Source organism: Rissa tridactyla, chromosome 4 (genome assembly GCF_028500815.1).
Source record: "Rissa tridactyla isolate bRisTri1 chromosome 4, bRisTri1.patW.cur.20221130, whole genome shotgun sequence".
Taxonomy (NCBI): Eukaryota; Metazoa; Chordata; class Aves; order Charadriiformes; family Laridae; genus Rissa; species Rissa tridactyla.
In genome coordinates this window covers 68511629-68526567 of record NC_071469.1, presented here as the reverse complement: position 1 = coordinate 68526567, position 14939 = coordinate 68511629, and the positions used below count along the sequence as shown (strand labels likewise).

At 42.6% G+C, this 14939-nt stretch overlaps 1 protein-coding gene across 1 annotated transcript in view; it reads left to right on the top strand.

Annotated features, from left to right (window-relative positions):
* Positions 1-14939, top strand: part of MDGA2 (MAM domain containing glycosylphosphatidylinositol anchor 2) — a 365679-nt gene that overhangs the window by 181917 nt on the left and 168823 nt on the right. Inside the window, exons 4-5 of the mRNA XM_054201390.1 lie at positions 8653-8849; positions 12472-12604. Coding sequence (XP_054057365.1) covers positions 8653-8849; positions 12472-12604 — 330 coding nt within the window. The remainder of the gene's footprint in view (positions 1-8652; positions 8850-12471; positions 12605-14939) is intronic.

The following is a 14939-nucleotide window of genomic DNA, read 5'->3' as shown; positions in this document are numbered from 1 at the left end:
ACTAGACGTTATTTTGTATTATTAGAGTAACAGAATTCATAAAACTTTAGTTTCTTACAGATTTGTGTCCTTCCTCCCTGCACCCCCGGCTCCCTCCCTGCTCCCTAAGGCATGCTCTTGCCCGTAGTCTCCCCAGTAGCTCGGTGGTGGTGGGCTCTGCAGAGGACACCCATGGGTGCCCGAGGCCAGGGTGCTCGCTGCATGCCTGCTGGCCACGATGAGCTCACGGTGCAGTGTTTCCCACTTCTCCCCACCTGCATACACCAATTTTATATGATGTGCTGGAGGTTAATTATCTTTGGGATCTCAATCCCCATTTGAAATGTTGCAAAAAGAAGGTAAAAAGCTCAGCAGGTTTTGGGGAAGGGAGGTTGGCAGATGGGCAGTCAAATGCAATTATCTAAGGAAGGCAATCTTAGCTGCTCTTTGGGATTCAGCTGCATTTACATACTATATTAATATTTTGGTATTAATTTTTGCTGATGATGGAAAATTGATGGGCATCATCAGTATGGAGAGAAGCAAGATGGGGACTAGATGGGTCCCTTCCAAGGTGGATGGGATTTGAGCCTATAGTCCTCAAACAGCCTGGCTGGGGGATTTCTTTCAAGTCAACAGAAAGACTTCACTTGCCTGGGATCAGGCGCGGGCACTAAATATTCTGGGCAGGTTCATTTTCCTCTTCGCTATAGTTTTGTTGGATTTGTCATCTCCATTTGCCTCCAAGGAGATTCTTACGTGCCCTCCTTTTTTCATCATCCACTCACCATTATTTATTTCCTCTAGTCCTGGCTTTCTTTCCTCTTCTTCTAAAATGCGTGTTTTGTATTCTGTTCATGTAAACCTGGGAAAAAATATGGTCGTCTTTAAGAGTAGAGATTGCAAGAAAGTATGCAGAGCGCTGTTGAGATTTCTATACCGACATATTTAATAGTGAAGAGTTTAAAGCTGGAAAATAAATGTGAATCTTGGAAGAGCAGAACATATACGGGCCGAGGGGAAGGAAACCTGGCGCTTTCTGTCCGTATAGGTATGGACTGTCAGATAAGTGGTTTTGTGCTCATTTTAGAACATATAAAGTCCAGAAGAAAGCAGTAAAAGAGCAGTGGAGTGTTATCAGGAGCTCCTGCTCCCCAAGGCACCGCTATTTGCACTCAGTATGTTCAGAATATAGTTTTTAAAAGGGATTTAAACTTTGTGAGTAGTCTCTGGAAGAAATTTACTGAAGCCATTAACTGGAGGTGGATGTGGTCTAGAACTAGACCTTCTTAACCCAGTTTGGTGTTCATTACTTCAAAAAAATTAAGTTTATTTTCTTTAAAAAATGAAGGAGCAAGCATTAATTAGGTTTGGGATTACGCAACCAATAATTACTTACTTATTAGGTTGAAAAGTCCTATTTGTAACAATTATTCCTACTAATGTGTCGTGTGTGTCAGGTGGCCTTTAGTATTAGTGCCTGTTTCTCCTGGCTTGGTTGGTAAATCCTTTTTTCTTTTATAATGTAATCTTCTGTTCTGTTTCTTTACATGTACAGAGAAAATTAAAAAATAAGGTTACCTGTTTAAAAAACAGAGATGATAACAAGGCAGTTATTGCAGAATTCCTCCTCAAGCAACTGCATCTATTGGGATAAGAATTTGTGTTTCTTGAAGACTGTCCAAGTCCTGTATGATTACGTCTGAATCTTAGTTCATAAAAGGAAGATAAATCATTGGAAAGAGAAACTCCTGTAGTAGAGTCATGCGTTATGGGTGCTTTTGTAACCGCCGTCCTGTTTTCCAGCTGTGCTTTCAATCCCTGCAGTACGAGAGCGGCTTTAACTCTTGTTTCCCCCAATGTTTCTGCATAGTCGCGGTTCATCAGTATTTTTCAGAGCCACGTCTGGCAGGGTGGGGAACCAAAGCGTGCGGACACTGGGATATGGTCTAATGCAAGTGGAATGAAAAGATAGTTTAAATAGCTCTATTTCTTGATTTGAGTGTACTTGATTTAATGATAATTATCTGGAAATCTTTAATCAACTCTCTCTTTACTTACATTTTTTTCCATAAAATTTAGTGCTAGAATTGACCTGACCTCACTTTAGTTTGACCTCCTTTATTTTACAGCCCTATCTGGGTTGGTTTTTTTTTTCAGCTGTTCTTATATTGAATGTAATAATTTGCATTTCACTCAAAAGCATCTGGTCTTGGTTTGAACAGGTGAGGAATCCTCTGCCTGGGTGGTCTGTTCCTCTCTTCAACTGCTTTATCTTCAAAAAAAAAAAAAAAAAAAGTCTGATTCTTTTTCATACCGAATTGAGCTTCCTTCAGTTTCCAGCTATTGTTGCTTGTTGTACATATTACCAGTAGCCAAAAGAGCTCTTTTGTACCTGCTGTTTTCCCACCATGAGGTGCTTACATCCTATAATAAAGTTACCGTTCAGTCTTCTTTTCTGAGAAATTAAATGCGTCTTGCTCTTTACATCTTTTCCTGCAAGCCGAAGTCGTAAGTACTTTCTCTAGTGCATAAGTACTTTGCTGTTGCTCTTTTCTTTGCCCTTTAATTTCTTAATGTTGCTTAACAATGGCTGATAGCAGATTAAGATCCTGTACTCAGGTCACCAATTCTATATATGAAAGAAAATTATATCTTTACTCTTACCGCACTCAGTGATCCCAGCAGTCCCATCTATCGCAGGACTGTGCCGAGAGGTCTTTGCTGGTGTCTCTCTCCGACCGTGCCAGGGTACAGTTAACCTCTATTACGAGTTCGTAGATGTACATCTTCTGTGTGAGCGTCTGGCTCTTCATTCTTTGGAAGATCCACTGGTCTTTATTCATGTATGCACACGCACACACATATAGAAATTTGGGATCGTAGGTATGGCTGTTTTCTGCTGCTTGGGCTGTAAATGCAAAACCCCCAGCCCCGGTGTATGGGCTGCCCAGGGACTCCGATGCTAATTGAGTCTCGTAAATAATGAGCGTTTGTTCACTTTGGTGTCCTTGGATAAAAAAATCCGTTGCTGCCCTCTCGCAGGGCTGTGCACCCTGTTCCGTCCTCCCAGTGTCATTAGGACGACACACTCGTATGAGCAGTACATGCAAGTTTCAATCAGATACGTTTATAACCTCATCAAAAGACTAAAGCAAACATTGTCTCTGTAAAACTATGTCGCCGAGCGTTCGTTACATTTCTCCTCTTGGATTCTTCGTTGACAGACCCCAACCTTCAGTAAGGCACGGCAGGCAGAAATGGTCTCAAGCCGCACAGGGTGTTGTTGACTACTAAGGTCATTCTGTTTGTCCTTTTGTGTTTGAGCGCGTTAACAGCCTTCTAGCATGTGTTTGATCTTCCCAAAATGCTATTGGAAATCGATATAAGCTCATCGGTGGTCTCCCAGGGTCATACTCTTGGTCTCTCGGGAGCAAAGCCAGAAAGGCTTGTTTTGTTACAGGGTCTGGCCTTGTAAATGATGCTGGCTTTCTACTGTTGTGTCAGTACTGCACATGCGATACAGCACTGCAGATGCATAATAAATCTCTTTTAAAGGGCTATAGAGTGGAAAATATCTTTTGTGGAGCTCCAGGTAACTTGGCTCTCCTGTTCCCAGCTTGTTTGGAGCTCTTACGTCTCCACACTGCATGTACTAATGGATGGCAGGCAGGACAGCTCATTAGCCTTTCCATAGGTATGCCAGAAATAGATATTTGTTGAGTTTTTGTGCATTTTTCTGAATCATGTGTAACTGCTTTATATCATACAGTACCACAAAGCACTTCAAACCTGCGTGATTACCGATAGCTTGTGCTAGGTCAAGGAGGCTATAGTAAGGAAAATGGCATGAAAAACATGGTACTTTTATATTTAAGAATAACTCAGGAGTTAGGCAGGCTAAATATATGCGTCACTGCTGTCTCCTCTCTGGGTGTCTTGATGAAGCCGTTTCAATCAGTTTACCAGATGCGTGTTTTATTATTATCCTGACTTCCAAGCATTGCTTGCTTTGAACATCTGAAGACAAAGGCAGCTAATTAACAAATGAAATCAGCAAGCTGTGTAGTCCCAGCAGCTGAAGAAAGATGATATGGCAAATATAGTCTGTGATCCTGCTCCCCTGTTTGTGTGTGTGAAACTCCCCCGGCACTCAGGTGAGGGTTGCAGGAGATGGTCTGTGTCTCCTGCTCGCAGACGGTGAGATGCCTCCAGTGCTTTGTGATTCGGTGTAGAGAGGATATTAACAGCATCTGCCACACTTCCGTGCACCTTCCACACCAACATCTCTGACCGTCGTGCTGCAATTCACAGCGCATTTAGATTAGACCCGTTTTGAAGAGCTTATCCTGGGTTTTCTGTTTGTTTGAGAGCTTAGGGATGTGTGAAGGGAATTCTTCCAATACAGCGTTTAGCATGCCTGTGCCATCTGGGTTTTGGAAACTGTTTGGTTCAATTCGAAGATTAAAGACTGAAAAATTGAACCTAATGGTGGCATAAACCTCTGTGGAAAACACACTTCTGTAATTATTTTCATTTTGATTAATAGGCTTTAACTACATAGCAACACCCATGACTTCAGTTTAATTTAAAGAATGATTAGTCAGTTAGCTCTTCATAATTTGATCAACCCAAAATGAACATTTTTGAGATTTTTTTTTCCTCTTGTAAAGCACTTCAAAAATTCATCTTGCTGAGCTTCCCAGTGCTACATCTCTCTCCGTTGCGGTAGGATCTCCCTGGCTCTTCAGTGATTTCCCCTCTTTCCTCTTCCCAGGATTCTTGCTGTGCAGTACCTGCAGTCCATGGCTTCCCTCCCAGACTGCCGAGTCCCTGACTGTTCCAGGGCTTTCAGGGAACAAACACCCACAGATACTCACACATATGCACAGAGCTTTAAATAGTTGTTTGGGGGGGTTTTTTAAGCCTATGCTGAAATTTGAGTATCAATTAATAACAATTCAATTAGACATTGAAATTCTGGAGAGCTCTGACAAGTGGGCATTAATGCCATCCAGATCGGCTGATTTTAAAATAGCCTGTCTACGGTCTATGAATTTGGCAGTTGCATTGTAATAACTCTGCAGAATACCTTGGCAGTATTATAAAAAAAAAAAAAAAAGCATATTTTGTATTATGTTTGCAGCTCTCACACTGCCTGAGCAAAATACAGTCTTGTATAACAATCCAGTAAAACATTTGTCTAACCCTGCCCAGCAGCGGGGCAGGCAGTTGCGTGTTCAGTGAAATCTCACAACAATTGTGAGCGTTATTTTGTCTCCTATTAGCGCTGCTTCTTTTGCTGTGACGCAGCTGTCGAGATCTTGCCAGCACTGCCGATGGAAAAATCAGTCAAGTTCTGCAGTGCAAATTTTCTATTAATTGACCATTATGAAATGCTTTGGCAGAGGGCTTGCTGCATTTGCATTCCCAACTGAAATTTCTTTGAGGTTTCCTTATACTCTTTATCAAAATCCATCCCCTGTCATAGTATAGTGCCATGCAGAGAGAGAGTGCCTGGTTCTCTATGTTCTAGAAAAGTACTGGTGTCGGAGGGGGTGAACGCACAGCCAGCATGGACCCATTGCAAGAGAGCGGTTAGCGCGAGCAAGGAATTGGTATTATGGAATAATTCAGGTTGGAAAGGACCTCTTGTCCAAACCCCCCTGCTCAAACCAGGGCCAACTTCACAGATTGCTCAGGGCTGTGTCCGGTCAAGCTTTGAATGTCTCTGAGGACAGTATCCCGCAGCCTCTCTGGGCACTTGTCTGATTGCACGGGGAATTCGTTTTCACTTATAACTAGGAGGAATTTCTATTGGTGTAACTTATACCTCATGGTCTTTTGGTCTGCACCTCTAAGAAGAGTTTGCCTTCATCTTCTCTATAACTTCCCAGTACTCAGTCAAAGATAGAAATTAGATCTCCCCTTCATCTTATCTTCTCTAAGCAAGCCAAAGCCAGCTCCCCCAGCCTCTACTTGTATGGCACGTGCTCCAGACCTCTGATCATCTTGGTGGCCTCCTCTGCTCATGCTGCAGTATATCCATGTCTTGACCTGGACAGGGTGCTCAGGATGATGTCTCACAGCCGTGGGTAGAGGGGCAGGATCATTTCTCTGCACCCGCTGGCTGCACTCTTGCTGTTGCAGCCTGTGATGTAGTAGGCCATCTCCTGCTCAGCTTCTCCACCAGGACCTCCAAGGCCTCTTCTGCAAGGCTCTCTTCTGGCCAGTCAGCCTCAGCCTGCCTGGTGTTGATTACTACCTTACACTGGCAGACCTTGCAGTTGCTTCAGGTCCCATTTTTAGCCTTCAAGTGATTTAGTCTGCCCAGTCTTTACTTCATCAAGATGAAGCTGAGTCTTGACTTGGACCTCTGTGGATTTCACCAAAGAGGATACACCTTCATCTAAGGGTGAGAGATTCGAGGAGCAGTCCCCTGACTCGGTGTTGGAGGCTCGTAGCTGTCAGTCATCCTTGTTTGTGGTCAAAGGATGTGCTTTAATAAGCAGACGTTGGGAGGCATTCATGTATGAAATGTTCTGTTGTTCATCAAAATACAGGGAACAGGTGTTTTGGCCTAGAAATTGAAAGGAGCTAATTTCCACCTTTTTATTTTCTATTGCATGAGTAGAAGACATAACGTTTCAGCAATCTCATCCCTTTTCAAATGCTGCTGTGATTTAAAATAACCTTTAAAACAAAAATGAAATCTCATTAGAAAATGCCATCCTGATTTGGAGCAACAGTTTCGTAATTTGTTTCTGTGATATTAAATTAAATGTTTTGTAGAGTAGAGTGAAGGTAACATTTACTTAAAATCCGTGCGCTATTACAAGGTATTATTGCTTGAATTATTCCAAATTTTGGAACAGGTTTTGTTTCTAATTAATCAAGAGACTCTCAAGCTTTATTCTTGTTATGCAAATCAAAATGTAAGCATTGAAAGAATAATTTTTAAGTGCAAACTGCTTTTCAGCGTGGACCTTTGAAACATGTTAATCTATTCAGATTGTTAATGGTGGGCTTCCTTTAATAATCCCCTGTACCTCTAGTTTTTAAAAGCTATCAAACCCTCACATTTTTTAAGAACCGCTGTGCTGGTGGCCCACCTCACACAATACACCGTGGTGGTTATGGTGGTGTTTGGCTGGCACTTGGGGAAAGGACGCGGGAGAGAAATGCTTCCCCCAAAACAACTGTCCTTGTTTTCAACACCATTGACAAGGGGCTCAAGCGTGCAGGTGCCTTCAAGCATGACGGTGTTCCCTTGGACACCGGTGGTCATGCCAAGGTTTGACCACCTCGTTCCGCATTTCACTGAATCGTGGCCTCAAATAAACCCGATGAATTGACATTTGAATAGTTACTGACACAAGACTTGGCAAAAATAGGGTTCAGTTTGTGGATGAGTAATTAATTAAGCACTACTTAAAGCATTATTTATATTTTGTTTTAAGGAAGAAGCACTGCTGAATAAGGTTCTGATATTATTTCAGCCAAGGCTGAGTCGCGCATGGGAACATGCTATTGCTGTGTGCGCATCGGTCGCACCGGTGCAGGGATAATCGGGGATGTTGTTCCTCCTCTCTGTGGGTAACAGCATCGGTCCCGCTATTGTAACTGTAGGAGCCAAACCTGGACGATGTACCCTGGAAACATGGGGCTGGACGTGGAGAAGCAACTTCCCCTTGTCTGCCAGCCCTCCGGGTCGTGTCACTTCTCCCTCAAGCTCGTGAGAGAATTGCTGACCGCATTATTTGGAGGTTGAGTGTTTTTAACTAGTACAGAGTAAAGATGGCCATTGCTTTTTTTCTTTTGTTTGTTTGGGTTTTTTCCCCCTCCTTTGGCATAATTGTACCTTCAGAAAAAGTTCATAATAGTTGAAGACTCGTGCAAACAAGAATCTACTTGTTCCTAATAGAATAAAGCCCAAATTAATTAATTAGGTGTACTCACATTGCAAGGGCTATTGTTATTTCTTCCCTATTTAAGATGAGTGAATTCTGTTGTGGGGATCTCATTTTCTTTGAGCTGATGCCGTGGGAGTCATTACATGATATCTGTATTTTAATCAAGAGAAGTGTGTTCTAAAGCCTGTGATGAATTTACCTGCTTGAAGTTAAATGCACGTAACTGAAAGAAGGGAATATGCATTAAATTACTGTATTAAATTGCTGCTTTAAAGGAAAACAGATGCATTCACATGATCTATGCTCTAGTGGATCCTACCATTAGGATGCAAATTAGTCTGTCTATTTATTTCCAAAGCTTTATAAACTATTTTGTCTAAGCGACATTTAAATAAAAATCATACATAGGAAACAAGTAGTAAAGATGAAAACCAGGGGAAACCTAAGTATTAGTGGAAACATAACAGAAATACGATTGACGTTGTCTTATATGATATTTTATGTATTGTTATATCCAAAAGCCTGAGTTGTAGGTGAAGCTCCAGTTCCGCTGGGTGCTGTACAGGTGAAAGCAAACTCTAAACTGGGATTCTGCTACAAAAGTCCTAAAATGTACATTTGTGCCTTTTGGAGCTCTATTGTCTCTATTTTGCTGTTGACTTGTATACAACAAGGCGATGCACGTGCTTCCCATTGTAGACCCGTCATGGGGTCAACTGAAGCCTGACTTTATCTCGGTGTTTTTTTTCTGTCTTTCCAGATTTGGATGATCCAATAGTGACAGTCCACCAGAGCATCGGGGAAGCAAAAGAGCAGTTTTACTATGAGAGAACGGTGTTTCTCAGGTGCGTGGCCAACTCCAACCCGCCTGTTCGGTACAGCTGGCGACGCGGCCAAGAGGTATTGCTGCAAGGCTCTGATAAAGGAGTGGAGATCTACGAGCCCTTCTTTACCCAGGTAGGAATGAGGAGAGAGGATTTTTGCCCTTCCTTAGGCTACTTGCACCAGATTTCTTGTACCCGGGTCTGCCTGTGTATCCTTGCTGGGTTTGTGGTGTTGGTAACTGGGCATGCCCTCCCCATAACTAGCACCAATGCGCCCATATGGTATTATAAGACTTCCTAATATAAAATATGTCGTTTAAATTTTTTGTCAAATTATGCGAAAGGAAGTTATGGGAAGATGCGCAGTGAGCGCTGTCTGCGGGAGCCCCTTTGAAGTCATTTTGCTTTGGCGCTGCAAGCCCAAACCTCTGATTTGACTGCTATTTCCTAATCTTTTCCAATACAATGCAAAGTGATTCTGCACAGAAGTTACAGCCTAAAAAGCTTTTCATGAAGGATAAACTCTATGGCAACTCCATGTGGATTTTTTTTTTTTTTTTTTTTATTCTGCCTTTCACTTCTTTGAATGTAAGGTTTTGTTCCAGAATTACACACTTTAAAGATGAGGTGGCAAAAATGGAAAGAAGTCATTTTTTAAGTCTTCCTACTCTCGCTCACAGCCACGGAGGCAGACTGGGCCATCAAAAGAGTCTGTCAGATTAGATCAGATTAATTTATTATTAGCACATTTGCACATTCTCAGAATACAAAGGTGGCCTATCCTGTTCTATGGACAAAAGTGTGTGGCGGTGTTTGCAAAAAGAAAAGAAAAAAAGCAAAAAAAAAAGGAGAAAAAAATTGTTTTGGAAAGTCTCAAGCAATAACGAGTAAAGACAGAGGTGAAAACTGTCTGGTAATGTGGTCTTCATAGCAGAAAGCAACCTGCAACTTTCATAAATAATTTTCAGCTAATGATTTGAGAGCACCTTCATTTTTTCTTTTTATTGTACTTGACGGCTTTATATTGCGGCTTGGTATTTTACTGAGAAACGTGTAGCCTGGAACCTCGCGGAGATGAGAATTAGATTACGTAGTCAAGTTATTGCTTTCCTAAATGTGATGAGATTATTTTTAATTTAACATGTACAGACCCAGTTTAGCAAATCTGTGGCTTGTTTCCTTGGACATAAGTGTGTAAACTGGAATTTTTTAATGTTTTAATTAAAAAGTGAGAGGTTCCCCTGACATGGGACTTTTTGTTTTATATTTCAATATGGAAATGCTGATGATTACCTTCCCTGTCATCTAATAAGAACAGACCTGATAAAATGCGTCACGTGAAATTTGATTCAGTATTTTTTTAAAAAAATAAATATTTCTAGGTTACTAGGAGCATTCTTCCTAGAACCTCTGTCTGGGCTGAATTAATGAATAAATCAGATTGTCATGTTGCTAGTCGAAAGCTTATCCATAACCTTTTTACGTTTATTGGAGGTCGGGTTGAGTTTAGTGTATCTTGTTGGTGTGCCTACAAGATCCGATATACGTTTATAAGAGGAAAAGATGTAGTTAAAGGTTCAAGAGTCATAAACATCTATCTACTGCACATCTCTGCAGGATTGGTTCAGGTTATGATACGGTAACAAACAGTAAGAGCTGACGTGAAGAGGGATAGAGGGGATTTAACTTCAGAGCATCAAGAGATACGAATTTGAGGTGGCATTTTTTGGTGATTGCTTTGAAGGTGGCTTATCAGTCTGAAAATCAAATGAAGCGTAAAGGAAAACGAGCAGTAACACATTAAATTTTCTAAGGTATTGTACGCAAAAAAAGGCTAGTTTTTCTTTCCGGTGGTTTTCTTGTTTTATTAAATCATAGAAAGCACCTGGAAAACTGGGAATATACAAATGAATTCTTGAACTTTGAACAGTTTGGTTTTTTTTTTTTTTGATGAGTCAGGTAATGTCAGCTGCTTATTTTAGCTGCCATGGGGAGAAAAGTTGGACAAATGTACACATTCTCATCTGTGGGAGTATTTGAAATGCTAAACTTTTCAAAACTGAAATCTTGATGCAGAATTATTTCCTAAGAGTTTGCATCATCCTCATTGCACATTGTAATTGCACAGCTTGCGTACAAGATTAAATTTGCTGTATTTACAATAATTATGCAATTAGACGTAATTAGACTAATTATCCCAACCAATGAAGAAAATATATACATTTTTATAAATCTCTGCAATCTGGGGACATGTTCCAGATACCACTGTGCGTTCAGCCCGCAAGTTCAACTTGGAGCCCAGAGGCTGAACTGAAGGGATGTAGCTGCTCTGTGTTGCCAGGACTTGACGCCTTTGGTAGCTGTGTCCCTCCTAACCTGCATCAGGCCCCTCTCTAGCCCACATAAACCCCTTCTTGAAGTAGGATCTCTGTCTTTAGGAGCAGCCTTTCAAAGGCTTGGTCTTGCAAACTCTAAAGCAGCGTGTTCTTAATTATGTGCTTAAATCACATAATTTTTGCGGGACTGATTGCACGTACAAAGCGCTTCAGTTCCAATGCTACCAAGCTTGATTTCATGAATGTCTCTTTCCTTGTCTGGCTAGCTGTACCTTCTCTTTTATCAGTCTTTGCTAGTTCTGTGCATTTTCACAAACCACCATATTTTGTATGGCCTTATATAGGCCTGGGCAGTTGGTGGACGTGGTGGTGTTAAAAGAAATTCAAGACGTTGCTCAAGCTGTGGTAATATTAAAAGTTGTAGCAGCATTAACAGGACACATGATGATGAATGTTTTCCAAAGTTTGCTCTTTTGAGGCTTTGTAAGCCCGTTCCGAGTGCCTGCCTCCCTGGGCTGGGGTTCTGCCTTAGCCTTGTCTAAACATTAATTTGGTTTTAGCTAATTGGTACGAGCACAGGCAAAGGCTTGAACACAGGCAACTGGAGGAGGAGACTGGAAAGCCCAAGGAATTTTGTTATTTTAATGCTAGAGGGAATTATGGGGAGCTTTTGGTATACATAGATTGGTCTGACGTTTCCGCAGCCCTCCACCCCGTTGTGCTTTGCTGTGCTCCCCGTGCTTTATTCCTCCCTGCTCTGTCCCGTGGCATCTCTGCGTGCTCAGGATTTTGCATCTAACACTCTGTTCAGCTTTTCGTTACTCTTGCTGCTACCAAAGGTGTAAGATTTGACATACACATTTCAGCAACTTGCTTTTTCTCCTGAGTTTCTGGTTCTGCGGTGCCCACTTCACATAGTACTGCAGTGGAAATCTGATATTTGCCAGTTTTCACTTTCTGCAGTGTCTGAAGGAACTCCTTCATTACATACCCCGTTCAGGTCCCTGCTCCAGCATTTACACCGCTGGCTAAAAATAAAACCCATCAGCGGCTCATTTTCAAAGGAAAACAGTAGGATTTCTGTACGTTGTCCTTTTTTTCATCATGTAGATTGTACTTTAAGTTATATTATTCCGAATAATGCTGCAACTTGAGATACTCTGTTGAACCAATTTCCCCCTCGCCGCTCTTTTCTTTTGCCTTTAATATATAAGTGGGGCTATGGTTTTAGGTTATGCTAGCTGCTATTCTTTCGGAAAATTAAATGAAATATATTTTCTGGAACACTTGAACATCTGCTTCTAATTAGCCACCTCTACATCTTCCTCTCACCTCCTGAAAGCTGGTCTCGATGTATCCTACATCCCTGCTTGTTCTTCTGCCTCTGTCTTTTCCTAACGCTCTCTCTTGCACACGCAGGGAGAAACGAAGATCCTGAAGCTGAAGAACCTCCGACCTCAGGACTACGCGAATTACAGCTGCATCGCCTCGGTGAGGAATGTCTGCAGCATCCCTGACAAGATGGTGTCCTTCCGACTCTCTAATAAAACAGGTGGGCCTCCAGCAGCAACCCTCCCCGGGCATGTGGTGTCCCCATAGTCTTTTGTGTTTCAGCGTTGTTCTCTTGATTAAAAACTATGTGACCATATGCAGCCACACAGCGGTAGGAGCTCTTCAGGAGCAACCTGTACACACCGTTTTCAGGCGGTTTTTCTTTCAGAATCATAGAATGGTCAGAGTTGGAAGGGACCTTAAAGACCACCCAGTGACACCCCCTGCCCTGGGCAGGGACACCTCCCACCAGCCCAGGTTGCTCCAAGCCCCGTCCAGCCTGGCCTTGAACACCTCCAGGGATGGGGCAGCCACAGCTTCTCTGGGCAACCTGGGCCAGGGGCTCACCACCCTCACAGCCAAGAATTTCTCCCTCAGATCTCATCTAAATCTCCCCTCTTCCAGTTTGAAGCCATTACCCCTTGTCCTATCACTACATACATGTGTAAAAAGCCCCTCCCCAGCTTTCCTGGAGCCCCTTTAGGGACTGGAAGGGCCTGGAAGGTCTCCCCGGAGCCTTCTCTTCTCCAGGCTGAACCCCCCTGACTCTCTCAGCCTGTCCTCACAGCAGAGGGGCTCCAGCCCTTGGATCATCTTCATGGCCTCCTCTGGCCCCGCTCCAACTGCAGGGGGGTCTCCCCAGAGCAGAGCAGAGGGGCAGAATCCCCCCCCTCGCCCTGCTGCCCACGCTGCTGGGGATGCAGCCCTGGATGCAGGGGGCTTTCTGGGCTGCCAGCACACGTTGCTGGTTCTTGCTGAGCTTCTTGGGTATTCAACCAACACCTTCAAAGTTAGAATCTGAAGAAGAGTTTTCACTTATTGCTCTCTATTTACCACTCCCTGGATTTGATGTCAGGATTTGCATTTCTCCCCAGTGTCAGGGGGGTTCATTATTATGGGTAGACTTCAAAGAAGATACTGCAGCAAGGTAAGAGGAAGGGGCATCTCAGTCAAGGCTGGGCATAGAGTGAAAACAAATACTCAAATACTTCTCTCAATGCTTTGTTGAAAGCTAAGTATTTTTGGTCATCAAAATATTTTAGGAAAAAACCAACCTTTTTATATTCCTACATTGGTTCGAGCAATTGATTTTTATGTGATTGGTTTGAAAGATTCTTGCATCGACATAAACATTGATTTCTTACATTGATTTAAACAGGTGTTTTGTTTCAGTTTTGATTGGTTCAAATGGAAATATTCAAGCCGTTGAGTTTGAAATGCTTTATCTGTCTCTGACCAAGCTGTCTCCGTGTTGTGGCATTTCTTGTGCCTTTGCTCTTGTCTTTGGACTTGTCCCTGGCTGAGCAAACAGTCGGTTGATAGATCTCCCTCTCCCTGTGGTTGTATCACTGCTATGGATCTTGAGAGCTTCATGCCAGTGGTTGCTCACAAGAAGTGCAATTGGGAATGCTGGTTTCCAGGAGGATGGAAATTATAGATTTTAACTCTCTTAAAGGGTCTGTGTCCGGGATCGGCAGCGGATGTGTCTGAAATGGTTTATAAACCTGATGGTGAAGTCTTCAGCTTAGATTTCTAAATAATTAGAGATTTTAGAGAAGTGTTTTCTGGAGAACAGTTTTGCAGCAAATGTTGTTACATTTGAAGGCTTCGGGTTAGATTATGCTGGGTTATGCCTTAATAGCGTACGCCTCGGGGCACTGCAAACAGGTAGCGAATGAACAAAACAGTTGAGGCATTAACATGCTGAGTGCATCTAAGATGAACTATGAATTTTATTTGCACTTGCACATTTCACATTATTTCTGTCCTCACGGCTTTATTCCAAGGAGTTGCCTTCAGCTTTTTCTGAATTTCCGATTTGACAGCAGGGACTTCAAAACGGCGGTATGTACCATTACCGTACACAACCCACTGCAAAGCGAATTCACTGCTCAGCTTTAAAGCTGCCATGGCAGCAGGGGAATTACAGCCAGCTCCTAAGGTATCCGATAAAATGATTTGGAGTCCCTTAATTTACTCTCTGTCATTAATTTTGCCAGAGGAAAAAAAAAAAAAAAATAAAACCTTAATGTGCGGCTTGTCCTTCATTGGTTGCTCTGGTGTCATACCGGAAGAGGCGTGAGATCCTGTCTGCCATGGGGAGGTGTAGCTGGTAGGAGGGAACAGCTTTCCTCTTGGCACCAGTAGTAACTCCTCCACCTTCGTCCGTGAGGACAAAGGAAGAGAGCTGTTACCGCACCCCTTTGTCAGAGCAATAGTTTTGCTGCGGGAGCCAGAAGAGTCCCTGGCCGTGTTGGACCTCATCTCAACAGAAGCATGTTTATATTATAGTAATGGGGGAACATCAAATAGCATAACTATTCTGAACTGAGGAC